We start from the raw sequence: 27,534 nt of genomic DNA, 5'->3' as shown, positions 1-27,534 counted from the left end.
TGTGTGCTCCCGAAATTGCTTTTATGTGATATTTTCGGTCAATGCAACTGCAGCTGGATTTCAAGCCCATGAACAGATTGGTGAGGAAATATTGTTTTTATAAAGGCGAGACAAATAGAAAAAAAAAAGGATGCTGCAATGATTGTTTGAAAAAAAGTGGAGTTGAGTTGAACTCTCATAATAGGCAATTCTAAACGTACAGTCATTGATAATTATTTGCAATGTGTGACACGGCACGGTCCCCATCTCCCGCAAATAGCCGCGGATTTCTGTTAACCGTCTCATTTGCATATCCTTGCGTGTCATTGTGCAGCCTCAAGCTGGAGTGTGAGAAGTTGGCCAGTGAGAAGACCGAGATGCAGCGGCACTACATCATGGTGAGTCTCAAACTCATCAAAGCCGGAAAGATTGTTTGGGTGATGAAGATGCGAGCGCTTCAAATCAAACCAAAGCTAATCGAGATAGAAAACAACTTTCTGTGTAGTGCGCATTTCACAACTGCTGCCGATGTAACAAAGTGATTTATATCGAGTGTAAAATAAAATAGCAATACATATCCAATCATCATTTATTGGAGAGCTATAACTTAGAAGGAAACGGTAAATTGTGACAAGTTCATTCAAATGTCGGGAAAATGACAACAAAAAAGTCATTACATTACATCCTCTTGAATTGAGTCGTACTATATTTATTATTTATTTATTTTCTCAATGCATTTCAAAGAGCGTCCATCATTCAAACACGGATTTTTTTATTTTCGTATACTTGCCAGTCTTTCATTCACAACTCTGACAGAAGGAAGTGCACAGTTCTATTTTAAGGGTGATGTTTTTTTTTTTGTTTTTTTATGGCGTACCTTCATGCAAAATATGTACCTTGGTGCAATGTAGGTTAGGAAACATTGACTGACTTTGTCAAAGTAACAGGTGTGCCGTTTGCCTCACTATAATTATACACCACTTCAAATGTGATCATTGGTTGTCACGGTAATGGCACTGGTGAAAGCATCTCTTTGATTTATCTCTTGCCTACTTCTAAAAAAAATTCGGATAGTAGATTTATCAATTTCCACCTTATATTCATTTTTCCTGCTGTTTTTTTTTTTTTTTTTTTTATTCCTAGTCTAGCAGCCTGAGCTCCTCTTTGTCTGTGTCTATGTGCGACTAAAGGCTCACATGTATTGTAAGCCTTTGTCTGTGGTACAAAATCCACGCAGAGCCGAGCAGAATTTGATATGCACCGTCTGCAAAGCTGCTCGCCTTTCATAAACCTGGGAGGGCAGGCCGGATCAGGACTTTAAGCTGGGTAGACGCACAGATGGGAAGGCATGAATTTAAGGATAGAAGGATGGAGCAAGAGAGAGAGAGAGAGAGAGATTATGCGATACATTTACAAATACCTACAGGGTGTGAAATAAATAATACAGGCATTATAATAAAGGGCATCAAAATCCATCCGTTTACTATCGTGCTTGTCCTTCTTAGAGTCGTGGGTGAATTGGGGCCTACCCGAGCTGACTTTGGGCAGTAGGCGGAGTGCAAAACAAACCTACACCGTAGAGTTGAGACTCGCTCAGCACAATGGGCAAAGAGCGCACTACTGCCAACTAGTGGAGTGGATGTGCAATTACACTTTATTTTAGTATGGTGGAAAAAAAACATGTTCGCCCCCTTGCTTGCCAAAATCAAGACACTTTGATTCTCCGGGTACTCCGGTTTCCTCCCACATTTCAAAAACATGCATGGCAGGTTGATTGGACGCTCGAAATTGCCCCAAGATATGAGTGTGAGTGCGGAAGGTTGTTCGTCTTTATGTGCCCTGCGATTGGCTGGAAACCAGTTCAGGGTTTACGCCACCTACTGCCCGAAGACAGCTAAGATAGGCTCCAGCACCCACCACGACACTTGTGAGGACAAGCGGTACAGATAATGGATGGATGGATGGATATTTTAAGATCTAAAGTCATGGTAAAAGTCCATTGAATTAAGTTTACATATGTATCCTACTTGTGTGCAACTGACATCGGCCTTTTGGTGAATTTGGGGCGGCTGTTTTTTTTTCCGTTGGGCCGTATTTATTTTTATACTCTCCCAAATCTTCTCACGGGCCGGATTACACTCATTACCGGGCCAGATCCGGCCCGCCTGCCCTATGTTTGACACCCCATGCCATACAGTAAATACAACCACAAGAAATAGTCCACACTTCGCCCCTTCTGTTCCCTACACACCACAACAGCTACGCCCGCAGTTCTTATCAATACAGGTCAACTCGGTTTCATTTCTCACACGGACTCGCCGTTGCGCACCGGACGGCTACCGTGGCACGACGCTTCTCAGTCAGGGTTCAGAGATGACAGTCAGCGTGAAGAGGAGGAGGCGGAGGCAGTGGAGGGATATGGAGGCTCAAAGGGAAAAGATAGCTTGAGAGAAAAACCGCTCAGTGTCAGACTGGAGGGGAAAAAAAGTGAGCTGTGGATAGACGGATGAAAAGAAAAGCGGCGATTGATGAAGGTGGGAGGAAGACACAGATGGATGACAATGCTATGGTGGCGATGTAATGTCCATGCGTGTGTGTGAGAGTCTATATGCACAGACACGTAAATAATGTGAAGCAACAACGGACTGGCTGTGCCCACAGAGGAGATAACCCAGAAGGCTATATTTAGCTCGTTAGGCCTGTCATCCACACTGCGGCCCATTTCCATCCAGGGGTGTGTGTGTGTGGGTGTGTGTGTGTGGTTGGGTTATGTTTTTTTTTTTTTTTTCCTCCCTGCTCTGCTCGCCACGCCGCACTGCTCCTACCATTATTATTCATCCGTTTTCGGATCTCTATATACCTGGCGGAGGCGCGACAAGCACAACGACATCAGGCATTATTTTGTGAACAGCAGCTGTCGTGTTTGCACATCACCATTTTTTTTTTTTTTTACTCAAATGGCATCAGTGATGTCTTTATCTTTGATAGGGTATGCTAAGTCTGAGTGTTGTTCGTTCTCATGCTGATTTGTAGTCTCCAAAATAAACTGTTGCCATCGGGAAAAATAAACTGCGTCGACGTGTGCATTTTCCTCAATGGCAAATGATGTTTACAAGCGAGAAAGGCTGCCAAGGTCTTCAGAAAGCAAAAAAAAAAAAAAAAAAAAAGAGCCAACTATCATCATCAACACTGCACTTATGACGTGCACGTACCGCATATAAATAAGACGTTATGAAAAGACGGCTTTATATATTCATAAAGTCCGATGTGATGCGACTCCGTGAAAGCAAAAATGTGAAATGTCTAAATTAAACCGGCGATGCCTCGTAATGAGCTGCGGTGTTAAAACGAAAGCCGATCCTGCTTTGTTAGAGATTTTTCAGAAAAAAAGTGGATCTTTGACACGGAACTTTGGAAGGAGGGATTTTGTCGTATTTTCCTAAAATTCTTGTCCGACAATAACATTGCTGTGCCCCATTCTTGTATTCCCTTTTTGGTACCGGGGTGGTGCCGAAGCTAATAAAGTGATCTTGCTTGTCAAAGTTTACACTTTGAATTCTAACACAGCATTCCGATTCACGGTTTGTTGCGTGTAGAATTATTAGGGAAAAAAATATTTTGAGCATTTTGGTTTGATAGCTTTTCTATTTGCCAACTGATGAAAAAATATACACACTTGCTTTGATAAAAAAAAAAAAAAATGAACATCAATAGCTGACAGCTCACTGTGCAGAATCATATTAGGTGAGAGTGTGTGTGTGCGTGTGTGTGGGTGTGTGCGTGCGTGTGTGTGCGTGTAGCAGAGAACCAAAGGCGCTGCAGGGGTCCGCTGTTATTAATCGGCCGTGCCGTCGAGACAAAATATCATTTCATCAAAATTCAGAAAGGAATTTGTGTTGTAAGCGACACCAAACAAATGGAACGTTACCTGCTGAGCACGTAAAAACTGTTGCCGTCAAAAAGCTGCTCTCTTGCCCTTGATTAGCTTGTAATTTTGACACTCGGAAATTAATATTAATTTGTCTCGCGCCTTGAAATACAGACTTAGACTTGTAGAAGTAATTCACCAGTACTTGACCAGGTCATCTGAAGTAATAGCTATCCGCATGTACTATGTGTGTATATCACCGGTGTCAAACTCAAGGCCCGGGGGCCAGATCTGGCCCGCCACCTCATTTTATGTGGCCCACGTGTGCGGCAATTTCCTGCTTCGAGCACGTTTTCTTTACTTTTAACAACAAGCTTCTGATTTCAAAACTGTCTTTCCATCCATTTGTTGTGAGTATGTGCTCATGTAAGGTGATCATTTTCTATAGGCTCACACGTCACAGTCATAACACAACTACAATGTGGCCCATCCACAAAAAATGCGGTTCGACACCCCGCGGTGTATATTATCGCGCTTCCCCACACGCAGCTCCCCCTGTGAGATTCCGAATGACACGCTGTGTTCAACATTTCAAAAACTTTCCACCCAATAGCAAAGCAAGGAAGGCGCCGAGGATAAAGCGGTAGAAATGATAAGAGAGTGGTGAACGAGGTGTATGAGAGCGTAAAAAGGCTCGAGCGTGACAGCTGGGAATAGAAAATAGAGAGAGTGTGGGGAAAACACAAAAAGAAGTGCTGGAACCAGCCAGGACAACTTACATTTTGTTAGCATATGCTAAAGCTAAAATGTTCATTTGATTCATTTCGACTAATTACGCCATTGATTAATCGAGTAATCATGAAAACATTGTTAAGGTGCGATCTGGTCCGGTGAGTGACGTGGGGGTCGCTGAATGAGAGTGTAGAGTTGTCTGTTGCGAGCTCAGAGTTGCGACAAAATTGATGAATGGCGTTGCAAAAGAAATTGCTCCCCAACAGTTTGGATGAGATTTGCGGGGATTGCTGTTGACTTCCAAGAGGAGGACTTTAGGTTCTCAGGATTTAAGAGGGCCAGATGCAAGGGAGGGATTGATGTTTAAGAGCCTTAATACAGTCTGACGAGTCTCAAAACAAGGCGGGAATAAAGGATTAAAAAAACTAAACAAAACAGACTCCGGTTTCTGAAAATTCCCTCTTTCCTCTGCGTAGTAGTTGTCGACTCTCGCTCTGATGAAATTGTCCGCAAGAGGTGCTGATGGAGTCCTCCTAACCTGACCTCTGCTGTGCTTTCGACCAACCTTCTAATAAATGATTTAACTTCCTGTCAGTGTGTGTGTGTGCGTACGCGTGGGGGTGTGCGTGTGTGTGTGCGTGAGTGGGCGGGTAGAGCGAGACAAGCTCACCCAAGAGACGCTAAAGAACAAAAGTAAAGGCTTTTACACACACCCCCAAGTTGCATTCACACGCGTGTAAACGGCACTCCCACTCGCCATGTTTTATGAATCCAGACGTGCCGCTATCGTGAGAAATTTGTGGTATACGCACATCACCGTCCAATTTATTTTGTAGATAAACCACTTTTACACTGAGAAAGATCCTTTTAAAGTGCTGACTGTCGCTGCACGATATGTGAAAGCAGGAGATAAAAAAAATAAAATTCTCTCAATGCCCTGAGGGCGTAACCGCTGAACGGGACAAATGAGCAAACACTCCCTCGAGACCGCAACAGAAAGTGAGACCAAATAAACGTCGGTCATCATCGGAAAATCATTCCGGATCTTTTAATTGAAGAATGAGCGTGGAATGAACTGACCAAAGGGTTGAGCTTGCACAAAAATAGTCACAAACTTGCCTTTCCAGGCACCAACAGGAGGAGGAAAACGATGACGGATAGGGACATTTGAAAATAGTCGTTTGAATTTGCAACGTTGACTAAGATTGCGATCTTTGACCAAAATCCTTAATAGCTTTCTCCCTGCTACCTCTCATTTTTGATCATTTTTTTGCACCACTATTTAAGGTGCTTAATCAGCCAGAGTAACTCCTCTCACATCCAAACCTCTGACACACCCACCACGTGCAATCTGGAAATTTGAGCATGAGAACTGCGATTGTCACATGACCATCCCCAACAGAAACAGTTATTGAAACCAAATGTGCAATATGATTGTCTGTCTACACGTGTTGCGCCACCGTTTGTGTTCCAATATTCATGGCTTGAAGGGTTCTAACGCTGTGACGCGACTGCTATTCAGTTTCCCGTCTATGTTTTGCTTTGCTTGTTAGCATCGAGCTAAGACGACTGTCATGAGGCAAAGTCGCTGTACATTGATAACACACACACACACACACACGCACCCCCACCCCCACCCCCACGCACACTCACGCACGCAAGCATGCCTTTTTTGTCTGATCTGTGGGTGGCCATTATTTGTCGTTTGTGCTTAATGATGTCAGCCAGTTGGTTTATTGACCGTCTTTCATGCGCACACACACGCACACACACCCCTACACTTGCTGTGTCAACATAAACACATACATAGTGGTGCTCCTATGCAGTGCAGTGCAACGACTCACCACCAGGATTATATAATGGGTCGTGCTGGGGAATGGTGGTAGTTAAGTGAGAATAAACGTATTAATAAATAAATAAATAAATAAAAGTTAAAAAAAAAATCCCCAAAAATCAGTTTGGCACTGTGACGCATTAATGCCGCACTAACACAGCAATGCTTGGTGATTCTTTCCAAAAAGAAAATACTGGATATGATCATTTACCATCGCTCGTCTTTTCAAAGGCAGTACCTTTAACCATCCAAACTATTTGTAATTCATGGTCATGTGCTCACGTGTTCAGGCTGATAAACAAACTGATCAGGATAGAAAAAAAAATACTTGTCACTTAACTTAAGTTTGCCTTGATTTTATTTTCGTGATGGAGTCAAAGAAACTTTCCTCAGTGGTTGTGGAATGCGTTGAATGGTATTTTTAATTAAACAGCCTCAAGGTAATAGAACAGAAGTGAGCTGAACATCCGTCTTTTCACACACGTGCACGTTTATTAAGGCGTCATGAATGTCGCGGCCGCCCATCCAAACACTGCCAGGTTCTGCCTTGAGCGGAACGCGGCAGGATTGCTCTTATTCCGACACTGATTGTACATTCCAGAAAAAGTGCGTTCTTCTTCCTCTGGCTGGTTGTTCCAAAGCAAATCGTCGTCCACCTAAAAATGCATTTGTAAATTTGATAAGCACGACCCTTGAAGATTCGGGGAGAACTTGACACCGTTAATGCATTGCACCAGCGCTTGAGTATTGCGAAATGTTAATTTTTCGTCCCCTAACATTTTCTTTGGTGTAACTTGATGCTCTAAAAAATGATTTAGCTATTTTAAAAAAATGGACAAGTTCAACCGCAATGGGCTCGCAACCAGTCCAGGGTGTACACCTGGACGCCAGCTCCCCCGCAGCCCTAGCGTAGCAAAAAAAATAAATAAAATGGACAGATGGATGAAAGCATGCCTGACACGATGGCTTGAGTGAGAGTCGAGCGTCGCATAATAGTAGAAGTCAAGAGGCTGGCGGAGTCGATGGCGAGAGAATTAATAAGCATAGACCGACAGGAATTGAGTTAAAGAGCGAGGCGGTGGTAATGATGGCAAGGTGAAGGAGAGGCTGATGAAAGATGTCGCGAGGGTGAAAGAGACCGTCGTGCAAAGTGAGACGTCACATTCCTTTGATGTTGACGCGACTAGCGCAGAGCTTTCATAGCTTTCAGTTGTCAGGTGTGATGTGTGAAGTGTGCCTTTTCCATATGTGAGAGATATACCGAGACTGGCATTGGCTTTTTTTTTTTTTTTTTTTTGTGCAGACGATCGGAAGAGAGCGTTAAGTATGCAACAGTGCTCGGCAGTGACGAGAGAAAATGTTTTCAAGGCGAGGGAAACGAAACGACAAGATTGACGGCGACGATAAAGATTGTCGTGGACTAAAATAGTATACGGAAAGGAGAGTGATACAAAAAAAATTAAAAGATAATTGGCAAGAGGGACAGATGAAAGGAAAATGACGAGTGGGAGGGAAAAGAAGAGCAACAGAAAGCTCAGCCGGGCCGATATTTGGCATTTTGACGATTATCGGCGTCTGCGTTTTTTTTAACTTTCAAGGCCGATAAATTACAAATTTATTTTGGCTCGCTGCAGCACACCTCTCTCTCTCTCTCTTTGCTGTGCTGGTGGCCTTGCCTGCAGAAGCAGATTGGCCCGCCCACAGCACCATCTGATTGGTTCCTGGTACAGTGGGGAACAGCCAATCAGCACAAAGCTTCCTGTTTGCTTTTTCACCTCGTGTCACACGCACCACGGGAGAGCTCCCGCGAGCCGAGGAAAGTAAATTTTTATAAATGTCACAACTAATATAAAACTATTTGCTGTCGTAAAATTTAACGAGATGTTTATTTTTATTGAACTATAAGAAATGCGGCTGCGCCTGAGAGCTTCATGCACTTTTTGTTCGACTTTTAAAATTAAGGTTTCTATTTTCTAAGAAGCTTTAACATGTTGTAAATCACTCAAGTTTTTTAATAAACATGTGCTTAAAGATATATAAACAAAGTACAGCTTTTATATTTCAAAATTTTGACACCATTTTAACCCTTTTTCCAACAAATAAATATCGGCTTGAAATATCGGTTGACCGATAATAATCGGTATCGGTATTGGCCCTGGGAAAAAAAGCATATCGGTCTATCACTAACGCGAATTGAACGGACTAAAAACCTTTCATTGCTTCAAAAGAATGAAGGCCCGCCTGCGTAGCGAGATGGGAATAAAGAGGAGAGGGCGACTGAGGCGAGGAAGAAGTGGTAGAGAGTCCTGCGTCGCTCTCATCAGTCACACATTGTTCATCCAGCAGCGGAGGCTGACTTTGTCACGGCGACGGATCCTCGCTGGCAGCGTGCCATCGTCTCTCCATCGGCCCCATCACGCCACATTATGTTCACGTCCACGCGGGCGAGGGAAGCATACATTTAGTCAGCGAGCACATGTACGAGCGACGCGATGCGGGCGGGCGCTATTTAGTCAGCGTGCACCAACGCTGTTATGTTGACTGCTATTGTCACATGCGCAGTCAGGAGCCGCATTGGTTGGCTCGCACATTTTCTCTTGCAACCACCGCGCAACATTGGAACGAGAGTTTGCGGGCGCATCCCGACCCTCTCGTTGGAAATCATATGAAAAGTTTGAACGGCGAATGACGACGGCAGGATTTTCTAGATTGCTGGAATGAACACTGGCAACTTTATTTGTGGAATTGTAAAATTACAAATTTGCTCCTTTAGGATGACTGTGCTTCTGTATTCTCGTACCGTTACGACTTTATTGTCGCAAGATTTTGTACTGGTAAAATTGTAATTGTATTCATGATTTTTATTTTTTTTCAAAGATAGCTTCTAGCTATTTTTCTCCAAAAATATCATTTAATTCTTACAAGATTACCGTACGTCTGTATTCTTGTGCAGTTGCGACTTTATTTTTTTCATACAATTCCAACTTTGTTATGATAAAATTGTAATTTCTGGGCTATAAAATGCAAAAAAACAAAACAAAAAAAACCCAAACCATATACAAGCCGCACCAGGCTATAAGCCGCAATTTTCTACGTTGAAAAAAATTAGTTGTATGTACAGAACGATTTTGTACTGTGAATGCACATTAAGGTACATCAACAGATTGTTAGTGCCTTTTAACACAGCAACAACTTTGCTCATTAAAACAGAAGAGACCCAAGAGAAAAAAAAAATCTAGATTTATTTAGCATATTTTCTGAACAATAAAGCGCCCCCTACCGGTGAAAGAAAAATCCCCAGAAAAGCTGCACCGCTGTATTAGCCGCATGGTTCAAAACTGAGGGAAAAAAAGTAGCGGCTTATAGTCCGGAAAATACGGTAAGATTCTCAGGAATGACGGCTTCTATTCATTGCTATTTATGTCTTTGCTTGTTTCCTAACCAGATTCCAAGTTGGGTGAGCTTTGCGAAGCAACAGATGTCGAGGATTTGTTTAAAAAAAAAAAAATAAATAAATAAATTCTGTCATTTTTTTGTTTGTCTCCACAGTACTATGAAATGTCCTACGGACTCAACATTGAGATGCACAAACAGGTAAGAGAGGCTCTTCTTCTATCTTTCATTAACGCTGTTAAGTTGCACATGGAGCAGGAAAATTGCAAACAGTGTGTGTGTGTGTGTGTGTGTGTGTGAGCATTTACCAAGTAGGCGGGAAGAGGTAATTGTTTTAATTTTACACACTCAAACATGGCTCTGAATGCCACTTTGTCATTTTGTGTGGGTGGGTGGTTTATTTGAGCGATTTTTGTTCCCCGAATGACGCCATATATTTAAAACGAGGTGGGCAAATTAGCCCACATATTTTGTTTTTTTAAACCAAATATAGTCTCGTTTCAACATAAATGATCAAGAAGCGGCCTTCAGAAATATGAACAGAATTTACTTGAATTTACGGGCTCACTAGAAATGTTTCAGGATGCTCGGCGTTTCAAAAAAAGCAGCTTTGTGTTTGTTCAATTCGAATGCAGCCAAACAAGCGCTCCCGCACTCAGCTATTACCTCGTAATCGCGGTGTCATTTGTCAGTTAAGGTAATTATAGCGCGCCAGCATCAAAACGGTGGCTTTCCGTCCGCGTGGTCTAGTACCGCTCGACACTTTGTCTGTGACTATCGCAACTATCAAGGCTGCATTTTTATTCACCATCTTGCACCTTCTTAGTTAATGAAGTGCATAAAATTAGGACCTGACTGACAGATTTTTATTTTTTTTAGGCCAACAAGCACTCAGCTGACACCGGGGTTACCTAATTGCGCAATCGATCGCATGTCTCTAATCTCGTTGCACACTTGAGTACAATGACAATAAAGGGATTTCTAATTCTAATTCTAATTCTAATGTTTCACTTTCTAGGGAGCCACACGCACATGACTGAAACGCGATGACGTTTACGCTATGTAAGGAGAACGCACAAATGATTTCATTGAGAGCCGAGGTTGCAAAAAAAAAATTGCTTTTCAATTTGACCTGAAGTGCCGGCCACTAAATGTGCTTGAACAAAAGAGAGTCACGCATAAAAATGTCTTCCTCTGACCACGCTGCGAAAAAAACAAACAAAAAAAAAAGTTCTTCTCTGGTCCGCAGCCAAAGACTTGGGCCACGTTTGAAAACAGGAAAGCCATTCATTTGGTTTTGATGATAGATTTGTTGCACTCGTAAAGCAAGACACATGCACAATTAGAGAGACAGATGGATGGCTCGCATCGATTCCAAAAGCTGACACCAGACATGATTATTGACAGACAAACACGAGGGAATGAGACTCTCAAATGGTGAGACGGGAGAAGAAAAACCAACAAGGTCATAACTTTGAATTATAAAACCACATTTAAAAAAAAAAAATGGATTATTGAGTTCCTCTCGCAGCCAAGTCATGTAAATTATTACCTTTTTTTTTTTTTTTTTGGTTTAATCTAGCATTGATTTGTGTGTTTGCGAATTGAAAATAAACCTCAAAAAAGCACCGAAGCTGAAAGAAAACAGCATGTGGTCATTTTTTTTTTTAAGGCTTCAAAATAAATCACTGTCAAAGAGGGACTTTGCACTTTTCACTTCCACAGGCTCACTGTCACTTGCACAACAAGTGAGATTTGGAATAGGAAAAGATCCAAAAGTGCAGGCAACACTGGATTCGCAAAAAAAAAAAAAAAAGACGCCACTTCATCATTTAATTTAATTTAATCACGGCAAAAAAAGAAAATTAGCCAACTGAAAAGAATGTTATGACGAAAAAAAAAAACTTTTTGGGAATTTTACAGGAATAAATCTCATGCAATCCGCGGTGGTCTGATGAAAAATTCTGACTTCAATCTTTTGCTGACTTTTGATTTTTTTTTTTTTTTCTTAAACCATCACAATTTAATTCTCATTTTTTTCTTGCACAATCGTTACCTTTTAATTTTTTTTTTATCTTTATTCTTGCAAAATTACTACTTTATTTTGATCAAATAAAATATTTTTTCTGGTACAATTTGGACTGAAAAAAAAGTACTTCATTCTTATAAAAGGATGAGTTATTTAAAAAATAGGTTTGAATGATTTCATGATGATAAAGTCTGATTTTTTTTTGGTCATAAAATGATAATCATAGAAAAATTACTTCTTTATTGTCGTACTTATAAGACTTATTCCCCGCCCCCCTAAAAATATCCAATTCTTTTTTCTTCTCATATCTCGCTCGATCAAACAATCAAATGTAAAACTACAATTATGGCTGACGTACTTCCCAAACCCAAAACAGCAAATTCTGAGGCCGCGCTTAACCGAGGTCTTTGTGTTTTGTTCCCTTTTCACTACATGTAAGCGTCAAATGTGTGAGAAAAAAAAAAAACCCCAAAAACCGGCAACTTTGAAGTTATCCGGGGAAATAAAAATGATCCCGAAAAAAAATGTGTAAAGTAACGAGCTAAATGAAAGGCATGAAAGAGGGGAGCGTAAACAGGAAAGATGGCGATTGATAAAGACCTCTGAGATGAGATGAAATGAGATGAAGCTGGAAAAGAAAGCAGTGGAGGGTGGAGAAACGGAGGGGGGGGGGCAGAAAAGAGACATCAAGGAGCTGCACTGAGAAATAATGAATCATGAATAGATTGAACACTATCTGCTCTTATTTCCTCTCCCGCTTCCAGCTTCCTCTTTAGCATCCCGTTATCGCTCTCTGTCTTCCTCGTGCTCATCATCATCATCATCATTATGAGCGGCGCGGCCATCGCATGTGACGGCATTAATTGAGCTGTAACATCTCCCCCCCCCTCCTTCTTTCTCACTCCACGCGCTCTCTTCATCTTCTCTTTTTCATCGTCCATTTTAACGACGCAAAGGCTGTGTCACATCGATTCCAGTGGCATCGTGGATGTCCGTCTACTCGGGTGCTGTTTCCTGCACGCAGTGAGGCGACTCTTCCGACAAGTCATTGCTCGTGATCCCCTCTTCCCCTCCACCCCCAGGTTTCTATGTGCTCAGACTTTGAAATCCAAACATACAGCATACCGCGTTGCAAGAATGGTCCGGCTTGGGCGTGTTGTTCCGCCCTGAGGAGTGTGGTGAATGCATGAATTAGGTGGAAGGCTTTTGCTGGAAAGTGCTCGGAGCCTGCTGCAGTGCAGCCCCCCCCGCCCCCCAAAAAAAAGAGAGCAAGTGGTAAGACAGGAAATAAGATATTTCCTCCCTGCCGTCAGAGGCTGCCTTGAAGGGAACTTCTGGTGAAGAGAGTGTCCTCAGCTGGCCAGTGGCAGGAGAACAACCACACGGATAATAATGGCGCGTAGATCTCCATCTGAAAAATGTCTGATTTTTAAATACTAATTGAACAGGTGATGCTGTTCCACTCCAGTCCTGTAGGTGGGACTAATGGACATGATAGAGTGGGAGCTTTACTCCATCATGATCTCGTTCTAATCGGACGATGGCTCATTTGGCGCCAATGCAAGCAGACTGTAACAAGGGAAGAAAATGCACCTTTAGATTTGCGCCGCAGTTTTGTAAAAACCAACTCTGGAGTTTTGAGTTGTCAAGAGAAAAATGTCACCCTTAGCAGTCAAGAGACATTTGAGGACAATGAGAGACAAATTCTTCTTGGATGAGGGCATTTAGAACGTTAAGGTTTTTATGTTACTGTCATGTATGGCTTGAACAATTGCTGCTGCGGTTAGCTTGACTTCCTCCTCCTGGCAGTGTGCGCGTAACTAAGCGGGTACTCGAGGCATTAAATAAATGCACCTTGGTGATGATCTTATCCTTTTACAAAGTCTTAAGTCCATTCTGAAGCTTCATAAAAATGCGCAACAGATGGTAACGCTGCGACTTGTTTGCAAGGGTTCCATTTTTTCATTTTTTTTTTAATTTCGACATTACTACCAATGCAAATCACTTACGATCATTTTTGTTACTCAAATAAATCAATTCCATGGTGGCAGAATTCATATGAATAGTCGATAAAATTCATTCATCGCAGTAAATCTGATTTAATGTCGACGATTCCTACACAAGAGATGAAATGAATATCGACTCCTTGTGCTTTTTCACAAGTTCCCATTCATGTAACGTAATTTGGGTGTCATTTATTCTCAAAAGCCATTCCTTTTTCTTTCTTTCCTTTTTTTTTTTTTTTTGAATTTGAATTGCCGAGACTGAACTGTTCTCTGTCTGCCCTTGTAAAACCTCCACAAACGCCCTCAGGACAATTTAACAGGTGGGGACGTGGTTCACATTACGATTGTGCTATGTCACTTTCGCTGTCTGGGAAAATACATTCTTACTTGCTCATTAATTTTAACCCCTTAATGACCACAAATGAACACAAAAACTATCATTTGAGTTACTTTTGTCACAAAGTCCGAATTAAGCCTGAATGAACCACCATTGACGGCTAAAGACGTCAAAGATACTTTTTTTTTTACACTTCTGGTAGTGCATGAGTTGATTTGATCAATCACTAGATTGTGCGAGTGGTCATCATCTTGTAAGTGCGTATGCAGCGCGCACATCGTCCAGTCCAAATCGTACATAGGATGCTGCACAAAGCCACAGAGTGCCTCCAAAGAACAGGACAGGACAGGACAGTCGGGATGTTCTGCAGCCAGGCCTTTTCCTCTGTGGACTCCCGAGGACACACGAAGCAGCTGGCTGTCCTTCCTTCCTGCTCCCCGCTTTCATCCCCTCCATCACTGTGTGTCTTTGTGTGTCCAGAATCACTCAGCCGTGCCTGATTTTTGCGCACTTCCCCCCCCCCCCCCCACAATAAAGTAAACGTCATGTGTGTGTGTTGGACAGAATTTGGCTTGAGCTGTGACCTGAATCCTCATCTCATTGGGAAAGGAGGAGAGAAAGAGAGAGTGACGAGGAGGAAGGATAAGGAGGAGGGAGCGAGAGATGCCTTCAATTTCAACTCGAGACGTCTCTTCATAATAGGATTGGACCTTTTCCGCTCTCGCTCTTTCTACGTTTTTTTTTTTTTCCTCCTCTCCTCAATCTCACTCCCTCTCACTTGCCGTGTCGCTCCTACCACGCAGCCACTTGATCATATTTATTTATTTATTTATTTCTCTCCCACCGTTTGTATTTAACGAGCAAGATTAGCGCCCGCCTGCGTATGTGGGTCAAGTCAGCGGCAGAACGGTCAGATGACCGCGTGTATTTCTGCCGTTTATTTGCTCTCTCTCTGATCACTTGATGTGTGACGACTCTCTTTGCACATGTTGCCGCGTCTGTGTGCTCTACTTGTGTGCAGCTTTGATATCTGTCTCTCTCTCTCTCTCGCGCGCGCGCGCTGTCTGTACGGTGTGTGTGTTGCGCGTGCGTGCAAAGAAGCTCGTTGGTGAATAATGAGGCGCAGAGAGATGAAGCAGGCTGGAACCCTTTAGAGGTGAGACGAATTAACGTGGTCGGCAAAAGCAATGAGAGGAAATAAAAAGGGGAGGTGAAAAATGTGACGCGAGAGAAAATTAACTGAAGAGAAAGTGGAATTCCCGTCGAGGCAGCCTTTTAACATCTCGCCTTTGTCACTCTGCTAGAGGAGATTTTTTTTTGTGCGTGTGTGTGTGTGTGAGAAAGAGAGAATATATGTCTCTGTTAAACTTTCAAATTCTATCATTTAACATCAAGTTCACCTCCATAAACACAATTAACCTGACTGTACATTGAAGCGGCTATTTTCGTTACGATCCGTGGACTATAATTGTCTTCGAAAAGCAAAAGCGACTCGCGTTTTTGTCTTGCACCAACAAGGGCGCCCAAAAATACATGCAAAGTGCTGCATTGTATTTGACTACGTCGCGGGGGGGGGGGGGGGACGTATGCAGGCTGTCTGCGCAAGCTGGTGAGCTGGCAACGTGCGGCTATGACTAATAGTTGGAGTTATAATACAGCCAGAAGACAGAGCGTAAGAAGGAGGAAGAAGGATGCTTGTTAGTCTGCAACCGCCGCTGGAGCGCCGCCGCATTTGGGTCTCACACTCACATGCCCTAGAAAAAAAAAAAAAAAAAAAAATCAATCCCTGTGTGTACAAACGTGTGTATTTTTAGAGGCGTCTTCAGCTGCGGCCGTTACGTGCGCGGTCTATGTGAGATTGTTTTCGTTCTCACGGCAACGCTTGATAACATCGCCATGAAGTAATTAATGTGCTGCGTTCCGCCTCTTCTATGACGTAAATCTTACATTCTGCATGAACGATTGGGCTAATGGAACATCCAATATGATGTGTGTGTGTGTGTGTGTACTGTGTTTATTTATTTATTTATTAATCATTATTCATCATGTGGCCCTCTTAAAATTGCTTTTTTTCATCGATGTTATTATTTCGGAGGCACGCGCTTCCTGGTCACGTTTTTCGTCCTTTCCTTTCAAAATTAGGAAATTAATTTTAAAATGTCTGTCACCGAAACAAATTTCACTTAGTAACATGAAATTCGCTCAGCGTGTCGGTCGTGAGGACACTCGCAAAAAAAAAAAAAAAAAATCACCTGACAACAAAGACCATCCAGCCATTCTGTCTAGCACTTGAGCTTGTGAACTGGAGTTTGTTCCGACGGATTTTGGTTGAGAGGCGGAGTACACCCTGGACTGGTCGCCAGCCAATCGCAAGGGCACAAGAGACAAACAAGGTTCAGACCTCTGAACAGTCTTCAATGAAATATAAACGCCGGAGTCCCCAGAATTGGAATTCAAACTCAGAGCGACAAGTTGCCATTTTAGCCATTTTGAGTGGTCCTTCAAAAGAACACGAGATTTCATCCGATAGGTGCAGTAGGCGGGGCACACCCTGAACTGGTTGCCAGCCAATCGCTGGGCACACAGAGACAAACATCCATCCACGCTCACGCTCATACCTAGCGGCAATTTCAAGTGCCATGCATGTTTTTTGGAATGTGGGAGGAAACTGGAGTACCCGGAGAAAACCCACCCAAACTCGGGTTAAAACTTGCAAACTCCACACGGGAAGGCCGCAGCCGGAATGGAACCCACGACCTCTGCACTTTGAGCCCATCGTGCTAACCGCTCGCCCACGGCAGCTCAATTTAATGACTCTCCATATCTCTAAATCAAACTTCACGGCGCCTCATCACATGCTCGCCTCGCTTCAAACTCTCTCCACTTGCATGGTGCGCAACTTTTTTTCTTGTCTAAATGTTTCTTTCGGCTGCCTGTCTAGTCGTGGTTCTACTATGAATCTTGTCTTTTTGTGTGTGTGCACGTGCGCGTGCGTGTGTGTGTGTGCATTTGTCGCTTTCATGCTGGGAGGCTTTGCTTGCTCTGCACACAGCTCTTTGTACTCCATGTGTGCACTTCTCCGCTCTGTTTGGATTGCTTTTCTGTGTGCACCCTTCTCGGCTGTGTGTGTGTGTGTGACTCATTTTGTGTGTTTAGCTGTATTTGTACGTGTATGTGTGTCTGATTGTTACTGCTTTAGTGTGTGTGTGTTTGGCGATTGCATTTTTTTCTTCCTCCCTATTTCCCTTCTTCTCCCTCCATAACAGCAGGGCCATCAATCAGAGGCAAGGGAGGTTTGTGGGGGGAGGGGCGGGTGGCTGGCGTCATGCCAGGGAAGACGAGCTGGCACGCTGCCCAGTGGAGAGAGAGAGGGGGGGGACGAGGCAGCGGTGAGGCGGGAGAGGGGGAGATGAGAGAGAGAGAGAACGAGAAAGAGGGCAGGGAGGGAGAGTAAAGGTGCAAGTCCAAGTGTGCTGAGGGGAAAACGACGGAGAGCGATTTCAAAATGAGGCAACAGAATGGAAGGATGAGAAAGGAGGCGGAGAGGAAGAAGGAGCTGATGTCATTGAACTGCTGCGAGCCTCAAACACCAATCAGTGTCTGATTAGAGCGTCACCGGCGACAAATATTGACCTTTCGCTATTCACGCGGGACGGATGTGGTCCAGTTTGCAAGCGGGGGGGATTAGATAAGATTCACTTTGTGTTTGGATAGAGACTATTCTCACAACAGTTTAGGCTATATTTACACCACAAGCTCATAAGAAAGGGGCTTTTTTAAAAAAAATTTTATACATGCAGTACATGGGGAGAATAAAAAAAAAAGACTGTCAATATTACGTGCATGCCTATTAAATGCAACGACAAAATGGTGGTCCAATGAAATAACTGAACAACGTGACTTTTGGGACACTCTGTATACTCCAAACGGTGGTGGGCGGTCAAGGCCTTCTCTGCTGGCCTAACACAATCAAGAAATCCTGATCATATTATATCCTGGTTTTGTATTTTTAGGTGAGAGTTTTCATCCAATCAGAATTCAGCTAGCTCGTGTTGCCAGGCAGATTTCGTAATACCAGTAGCACGCAGGCCTTCAGGTACAATATTCCCTCCGGGACCTTTTGGTGCTTAAGCTGTTTGCCAAAAGTCATAAGAGGACATTTGAACATTACCACGTGACGTATTTCCAAATGCATCCTGCTTGGCAATATTTTCACTAGCCTGCGTTTGTTTTTTTGTTTTTTTTACAATAGACGTGTGTCTAGACTCCCTTCCCCTTTTCGACTGCGTTCGGCGTGGGAACTCACAACCTGTGTACCGTGCCCAATTAATCAGAATACAAATACGTGCGCCGTTACGCTCCTCCATTTTCAAGGACAGCCAATTTCAATGTTTACACGGGATCCATCCATCCATTTTCTCATTTGGGTCGGCGGTACGCTGGAGCCGATCCCAAATGACTTTTGGCAAGCGGCGGGATCGCCAGCTAATCACGGGGCACATATACAAACCAACATTCCCGCTAACGTTCGCACCTAAGGACAATTTGGAGTCTTAAAAGAGCGCGAGAGGGAGATGAAAGTACTCGAGTGGGTGAAATTACAAGCACAGGGAGAACGTGTAAACTCCAAACAGGAACGGCAGAGATGCGAGCCAAAACCTCAAACGTCAGAAGTGCGAGGATGCCGTGCTGCCCGGTTCAAATCGGCGTCTCTTGTTTCTTCATTTGGAATCGCGATTTGGAGAAAACAGACAAATTTGGCGGGTAGCTCGAAAACATGTCGCGATGTCGAGCAGCATTTTAATGTCTTTCGGACCTCGCCCCACCTTGCACGAAGAAAACAATTTGCGTTCGCACCCCACCAGTGCACCCCACAAGTGCATCAATTTGCCTGAAATTAAAAAAATAAATAAAAATAATAATATCCTTGTTCAAGCTGTAAACATTTTTGACAGACTTATCGCACCATTTGCTGCTGAAAATAAAATTGAAAAAAAAAATCAATAAATAAATTGAAACTGACTTCAGCAACATTAACTCAGGAGCACAATATATAAAACACTTTAAACTACGAAACAAAAATGAATATAACAATTTGTGCCGATTTCTTTTTTATTTTATCCAATGGGCAATGAAGCGCACTACTGCCAACTACTGGACTGGATGTGCAATTACACTTTATTGTAATATGGCGGGGGGGGGAAAGCGTGTTCCCCAGGGTCACACGTGCCCCCCTCAGCATTCACACTCTTTTTTTTTTTTTTCAATTCAATTCCTCAGATTGATTCGACATTCTCTGGCATTTATTTGATCGCTTTTTTTTTTCCCTTTCCGGATGCTAGTAAAAGGCGGCCGTCTCGAACAAGCCTCGGCTCCTGCAGGGTCAACAGTGTTCGCTGCAGCGGTCGATCACAAGGAGGAGAGCCGCTCGTGGCAGAAATAGAAGAGATGTTAGCGATTTCTCAGTCAGTGAGTGGGATGAAACGCTCACCTTTCGTTCCCGTACTCTTCGAATGCGTCGACGGGCAGGCCCGAAGCCGACTGGGCTCGGAGTTGCCGGCACAGGACGCTAATCACGTTCAAACTCTGCAAGCTTGATTGGCAAGATGAATGAAGGCAAGCGCCGTTCGCGGCTGTCATCCCGGCAGGCCGGACACAAAGCTGAGCTTTGGCGGGAAGTCCCTCTCGTGACGGGGGTTCTTTTCCATCGAACTTGTTCGGACTTTCTTCTGGCAATATGTGACTGGTTTAAGTTCTTTCAAGTAAAGATTTTCAATTATTTTTAACTTCTATTTGCCGATGAGACCGTGAGAGAACCGGGTTCTTAATACTCGAAAACTTGCGGTTTCACCAAATGATGTATATCCAACAGAGTTGTTCATACACCCCTCTCACTTTTATTTTTATTAGTGCTTCGTTAGTATTTAAAGGGGAAGTCAACCCGAAAAAAATATTTGCAATAAAAGGTTCTCTCTCTTCACTCGTCCAAACACGGCGTTCTGATTAATGTTATGTTTGTGGAATTTGAGTTAAGCAGCAAAATCCACCCGTTTTTAGCCATCTCAGCGGGCGGCCATTTTGTCACTTCTGACACACGTGCTGAATGACCAATCATGATGGAGCTTCAGAAAACAGCTGAGCCGTGATTGGTCTTTACTTGAGCCCTGAGGACCTGTGATGTCATTTTCCGTCAACAGGAAGTGGCAAAATGGCCGACCCTAAGATGGCTTAGAACAGATGGAATTGGGTGCTTAACTCATATTTTACAAACGCAATATTAATCCAAGTGCCATGTTTTAGCAAGAGGGCTTGCGTAGAACATTTTTTTTTGTAAAGAAAATTTGATTTCTTCAAATATTTTTTTCACTTCATCAATAAATGCCCTCCGTTTTTTGTGTTTTTTAAACCTTCTCACTAAGCTGGTTTTTCCCACGTGACCATGAACTATACAGACGACATTCGATGCAGCTGTTATTTACTTTTTCAAACATACCCACAAGTGTCTCTTCCCTTCCCCCGTGTCTTTCCTTTCTTTCCACCTGCCCAACTTTTCCTCAAATCCATTTTGACAAGCCATCGTAAAGCCGACAGGCATGTGTAAAATTTTTACTCCGGGTTTTTTACGACGTGGGCAGAGACGAAGCGAGGGAATGATTAGAGATAGCAAAGTTAGCTCCGTAGAGCTTTTCCACTCGGGGTGTGATTCTGGTCCACCGAGCCAGGTGCTGGGATGAAAACAGAACTTCTTGTTTGACAAAATCATGGCGAGCCACAGCTGTGCGTGACCTTTCAAACGGCGTAATAGCAGATAGAAAAGTTTAGTTTGCTTAAGGAAATTGACAGACAGACAATCGGAATTAAAACGGAACGTCGCAAAAGCGGTTCGCTCAACTCAACCAAAAGATCACCATCGGATGTATTTAGAATTATTCTTAGGATTAAATGAATCACTTCTTTAGGGACACCAGCAAGCATGAAAATGAAAGTGTGTGTATTGTCGTGTTTTGTAGATGCCGAACACACACACATACACAAAAAAAACAAACAAAAAAAAAAACTCACTCAAGCATTCCGCTGTGAAAAGTTAGCAAACAATTAGCTTCTGACAATCAGTTCCGTTGAGTAACACAAATTTGGGTGGACTTAGCTTTCATAACAGGACACGCCCAAAAATGTCACTGTCCCTTTAAAAAAGGGTTTTTGACAGTTTTGAAATTGTGACAGCTGGGACAGGATAAGAGGAATAGAATTCATTCACTTTCCGTTATTGCAAATGTGAAAATTGTTTTGAATTTAGAAACAACTTGAAAGGCAACAATCAATCAAATGGTGCGGCGAAGGTTACGTTTTGAAGTATTTGAAAGTCAACGGCACTATACGCAAACCACCGAAGGAACTCCCGAGAATGCGTTGCGAACGCTAACAAGTTGAATGTCATTTCATTTGATAAGAATGAGCTGGCACAAAGCACTTGGAAGCCCTTTTATTTTTTTTCTTCAAATGTGCGTTGCTGCTGGCGTGAATAGTTTACATTCTTAATGTTGACAAGTTGTTTCACATCCTCACTGTTCTTCTTCACAAGCACACCGCTGCCAAAACCGCAGTTCAAACCTTTGAATGAGCCATTTGAAAATGAACTGAGACTCAAAATGTTTGCACCTTTTTGTGTGCGTGTGTCTGTGTGTGTGTGTGTGTGTGTTGCGTTTGCACACATTTCAGGTTGTATTAACAAGACACTGATTGTATAAACGCTTTCTGGGTGTGATGATCATTATATCAGCGAGCAAACAAGATAACAAGTGTGAGCGTGCTTTCTGTGTCTGTCTGTCTGTCAGTCATTTTGCGCGCGCGCGTGTGTGTGTGCGTGTTTCAGGCTGTGACACGCGAACATGTACCACAGCCTCAAGAACAGTGTGTCCTTGTCCCGGAGCTAATTCTTGCATTTCTCCTCGCCACCTTAATTTCCTCACAAGCTTATTTCCTTCCTATATTATCATTTTAAGAGAATAACCAAAAAAAAAGGGAAGGAAATGGTTGTTAAATGACAGCTATAGTTATTGTTTTTTCACCTCCGTTTTTTTTTTTTTTTTTTTTTTGGACAATCTAAAGCTTGCCTCTCGCTTTCTCTCTGCAGTTGGCAGCTTATCTGCCCTCAGGTGTTTATCGACCCCCCGCCCCCCCTTCGCCTTCGCCGCTTCCCCCTGTCTTTCTCTTCTTTGTATCTGTTCCTACCTCCATCCGCACATCCCTCCATCCGTCCAGCTTGTGCCAGCACTCCCTGGTGGCTGCGCTTTGGCAGGCCTGTGGATGGGCATCTCTGTTCATGTTTGTGACACCTGGCTTGGTGCACACTTGCTTGCGGCCGAGCCCACTTTTTATTATAGTGCAAAGCCCCCTGCTGGCTTTTTGGCTGCTTTCACCCCACAGCAATGCTCCTCCAATATTCATACCCAACCCTGATATTAAAAAAAATATATATATATTATTATTTATTTTTTTTGTTGCTGCTATTATTACCCGTGTTAGTGTGTTCGATTACTTTTTGTCTTGTCAGTGCGGTGGCGCACGGTATGAAAGAAGTGGAGCTGTGTGTGCACAAAATCAATTGTCTTTGCAGAGAATCAACACACTTGGCTGAGTAAAATCTTTTTTCATTTTTCCGTGTCTTGAAAAAAAATCTTGTCTCATGAGAGTTATTGGTGAGACAGAAATTGGGGCGCTGACAAATAGATTGCAGATTTAATCGACTGATGGTAGCTCTTTAAAATTATTGGAAAACTCAGTAATAAAATTGGACAATTTTTTTGTTTGTTTGTTTTTTTACACGTTAAAACATTGCAACAAAAGACAGAAAATAACATTCAAGCATCTACCCCCCCAAAAAAATCTGCAAAAAAAAAAGTCACCCAATTTTTGCAGATTTTTTTTCTTTGTTCTAAAATTAAACAAATAGCAACAAACTGAGTATTGTCAAAAACTCAAAAATGCTCTGCCTGTAATTCACATCTTTTTTTTTAAACCGTTAAGGTAACCCAAAAAGAGTTATTTTGCTAATTTTTCAATTAATCGGTCGATTAATCGGTTCCCGTAATTTCATTCTGACAAATATTGGAATCGGCATCGCCCTCAAAGACTCCACCGGTTGGGCCATACTCGCAAGTTCTGTGTTAACTAAAACGCAGAAGTTAAAGAAGTTTCTTTTTTTTCAATTTTTTTTTTAATTTTATTTTCTATTTTAAATGTCTTTACAGTAATCCACCACATTTTTGGGAGTCCCTCTGTATCACAATTCTTTCTGTAAAATATTTAAATTTGGGATGAACTCCATTTGCTAAATCTACAGTGGTGAGCAGTAAACTACCAATACATTTTTATTCATTTATTAAAAATATTTTCTATACTTAAATAAAGCTCCTAGAAAAACTTTCATGTATTCAATGCTGCGCCTAAATAAACGTACCTTGATTTGCCACAGCAAGTCTTCACAGTTGCTAACATGACGTCGCTCCAGCCCCATCATTGTGTCTTCAATCAGCGTTTGGCAAAGCGGCTGATTGAATTGTTTCCAGATTGCGAGAGCGTTTGCCAAATAGGAGAACGCTTGCTCGTTCGCAGATGTTGTTGATTCAAGCACACGCACTCCTTTGTTAGCCTCTGTTCCGATGATTATCAAGAGCAAAACTATGTGGACCGTGCACACTCGCAAACCAAGTGAGTCCCTCGTGCCTCGCTTCATTTCTCGCTGTAATGTAGTTAAAACGGACAAAAAGAGTTGCCTCAAAAGCGGCTTTGAAAAACTGACAGTTTAATTTTCACATCCCCGTGCGCTTCTCCACACATCAAGCGTGCATCCGTCCTGACGTGATCCATTTCTTCCACAGTTTGATCATGTGATGCCGCCGCCGCCGCACTATTTTTCATCGAATCGTTCCACATTGTAGGTTCAAATCCCTTGCCGCCGTGTTTTCTGGGAAATCTGTCATTTTGGTTTGAAGTGGCCGTTTTAGGCTCATTTTGGCTAGTTCCGCCGGTCCTCCAAAAATAAACGATTCCGACTCATTTTGTCCAACGGCACCCAAATTGCTACCATGTCTGCTCGACATTTTCATCACCCATTTCATGTCAGTCACTTAAAGACACACATGTGGTATAATAATGAGTTTTTTATACAGTATTGGTGTTCTTCATTTAAAACTCATGACCTAAAAATTTATTTATTTATTTATTTTTTGCTAGAACATGTACGTAAATTAATTTCAATGAGCAATATTGGTACGCCAAACAGTTACCCTGCCACCGCGTCTCCCTCATCCTTCGCAGGTTCCTTGCGGGGCCTACTTTTCGTTCTTGATTATTGCACATTAAATCCTCTTTAATCCTGCGTTCTACGGCGACAGGAAGCGACGACTCTGTGTTCATTTTCTGTTTACTTTGGTCATGATTATTGATGTGTTTTGTGAGATGTTGCCTTTGTTAGGGATTTCAACACAAAAGATTGATATGCCGTAATATTGGACAATATTATTTTGTCTTGTCCATTCCTCTCTCTCTATATACAAGATTCTTATTTTAAATGTTTTTGTATTCTTTTAAAAGCATGTTTAAAGTCCTTGAAGAAAATAAGAGCCGTAAATGTTACAAAAATATTTCAAGGGAGTACTGTATTTAAATAGGGAATTTCTTGAGTTACACTGTGGGCCAAATTTGGCCCACGGGCCAGAGTTTGACACCTGTTGTCTTGAGCATAACCCCTTCACAAGTAAATGGTCGCAGATTGGGGAGTTAAAAAAAACCCAAAAACTTTTCAAGGTTTCATTCAATTGTAAACCACAGTCAGATCGCAAAATATTGCATTTGCCCACGCATACATCCCGATCATTACTCTCCACACACGACGACACGACGAAACGTCGAAGGTAATTGGGCTGTGTCCTTGCAACTATGTGCGATGACGCCCGCGATTCCACTGGCCGCGACTGACAGGCCGGCTCATCATACAGATGAGTGTGTTTGCATGGCGTGGATGCTTGCTTGATGGCTGCTCTTGATCACCCCCCCCCACCACCACCACCACCACCTCCCCCCTTTTTCATGTCCTCCGCTCTTCCGTTCGGCATCCCCCAGTGGCGGGAAGAAGACGGATCTAGGAAATTAAAGTGAGAACGTAATGGAGAGAGGCCGATAATGGAAAAATTAAAAAGAGGAAAGGAGGTGTGGGGGGGGGCGGGGGAGCAAACCACAGAGAGATGAGAGAAAGCAAAGGCAGTGGCAAGCCAAGGGAGGCGAGAGCAGTGAGGAAGAGGAGGGTGAATGGCGTAATAATGGCTCCGTGTGAGAGCTGTTGTAGGAAGAGAGAGAACGGCTGAGTGAGGAAGGGAACAAAATGAGGCTGAGGGCACTCAGACAAATAGAATTAGACGCACAGCAGAGGCTTTGTGTGCACGTGTGAGTGTGTGTGTGTGTGTGTGTGCGTGTTTGTGCGCGCCACTGGATGCTAACTAGGTTTGTGCACCTGAATGAACACAATGTTAACAATTTTTTTTAGGCATATTCCTATCCTTTCGATATTATCACCAATCGAACCGACAGGCAAGTGACGCATACTTTATTCGGAACACCCGCATAATCCATAGCTGCAGTGGATGGAACAAATTCGCACGCCCCCGGTGCCAGATTTTTGTGATGACGATAAATCTTTTTTTTTTTTTTCCAAAACTTTTTCTTTTTCCTACCCTGACCTATAATCTGTACTCGCTCGTCTCTATTGCATTTTTTTTTTTTAATGGAACTTTTTGAGAGCAGAACCGAAATAAACTAATGTGGTTGCATAAGTGTGCACACCCTATTAAAACTAGGGATGTGGTAATATTTCTCAACATTGACCGACACATATCATTATATAGCTACATAATTTCTTTAATCAAATATATATATTCATGTGAAATCTATAAATAGGTATATAAAATACTTATTTTAATGATAAAATACACAGAATTCATTTAATTGTAATCATTTAAGCACACAGGGCCAGATTGAAGAACTGTATGTGACCCACAAGCCATATGTTGCCCACACCTGCTGTACAGTGTGTAGGCGTACCTAATGAAGTGTCCTGGCAATGAAAAAGAGGACTGTAACGAGTGTGAAGGTGGTGCATGAGTATGGAGTCCCAAAGAAAAAAAAAAGGGAGGTTGCTGAAAAGCGCTCTCACGCTGCCTTTATCCCGACGAGCACGTTCTTCCTCCGACACAACCTCATTAGAAGCATGTTTCTGTGATGCGGCGAAGGCTTAATGTGCTGTAAATGCGTATCATCTGCTCTGTGTTCATTGTGCACTTTGCCATATGTGATGTGATCAAGTTGCCTCTCTCTCTCTCTCACTCTTTCTCCTTTTCCTCCCATCATAGGCGGAGATTGTGAAGCGTCTCAGTGCCATCTGCGCTCAGATCATCCCTTTCCTTTCTCAAGAGGTGAGTGCGATCCTCGCCAGACACATTTGCACATTTTACCTGCATTTAAACCATTTCAGATGAACATAGCACACAAAAAAAAAAAAAAAAGTACGGAATTTGTGTTTGGTAGATTAAAAACTTAGTTGCAATAAAGCTTCCTTGCATTTTTTTTACAAGAAAAATGCAAAGAGTTTGTTTTAGAGTTCAAAATTTAAAAAAAAAAAATCAAAATTCAAATTTATATCGTATTGGAATAGAATGCAATGTTCAAATCACAAAGGCTGCAATTTAGATACGAAATGTAGTTATTATTTTAATTAAAAAAATATTTTAAAAATTAATTTAAAAAATATTATATATATATAATATATATTATATATATATATAATTGCATGTTGAATCGCATATTAAATCGCAAGTGTGGAGACTTACACTACATTCATTATATCACATTCAAATATGCTGATGATGCCTTGAAAACTTTTTTTAACCAACTCAAATCATCCCTCCCCATTGACATGAATGGAAACGAAATGAATCCGTGCCAAGCCCTCTCAAATAACCCAATTTTTTTTTTTTTTTGCAAAGCAACATTTTGTCTCTCTGGCATTTTTCCCCCTCCCCGAGTATGTCGTCAATTGACCTTCAAATTAGCTCTGTAGCAAATGACAAGCGATTTAAATATTTATCTTTCTCTAACAGCGGCTGCGAGTAGATTGGAGAAAGGTCAAGTATTACAGCGGCCCGATCTTTAGTCCTTGCTTATAATGCACTTCTCCATTCTCCAAACTTTTTTTCCTTGGCCTTCTTCAAGTGCATCGCGTTTGCTTTGCCGAACATTGAGTGGGGCTTTGTGAGGATTTGGGCCTAAGACCGGCGCTTGCCGCCAGCGGCGTATCACCTG

The 27,534-nt window shown here is 42.5% G+C and overlaps 1 protein-coding gene across 1 annotated transcript in view; it reads left to right on the top strand.

Moving 5' to 3' along the window:
• tle2b (TLE family member 2, transcriptional corepressor b) overlaps nucleotides 1-27,534 on the top strand; it is a 51,660-nt gene that overhangs the window by 8,349 nt on the left and 15,777 nt on the right. The window contains exons 3-5 of the mRNA XM_088312675.1: nucleotides 314-377; nucleotides 9,963-10,007; nucleotides 26,586-26,648. Coding sequence (XP_088168801.1) covers nucleotides 314-377; nucleotides 9,963-10,007; nucleotides 26,586-26,648 — 172 coding nt within the window. The remainder of the gene's footprint in view (nucleotides 1-313; nucleotides 378-9,962; nucleotides 10,008-26,585; nucleotides 26,649-27,534) is intronic.

This window comes from Idiotropiscis lumnitzeri, chromosome 13 (assembly GCF_059441095.1).
Source record: "Idiotropiscis lumnitzeri isolate Australia: NSW breed Sydney's pygmy pipehorse chromosome 13, RoL_Ilum_1.0, whole genome shotgun sequence".
Taxonomy (NCBI): domain Eukaryota; kingdom Metazoa; phylum Chordata; class Actinopteri; order Syngnathiformes; family Syngnathidae; genus Idiotropiscis; species Idiotropiscis lumnitzeri.
Note: the sequence above shows the minus strand (reverse complement) of the source record. Positions and strands in the feature narration are given on the sequence as shown.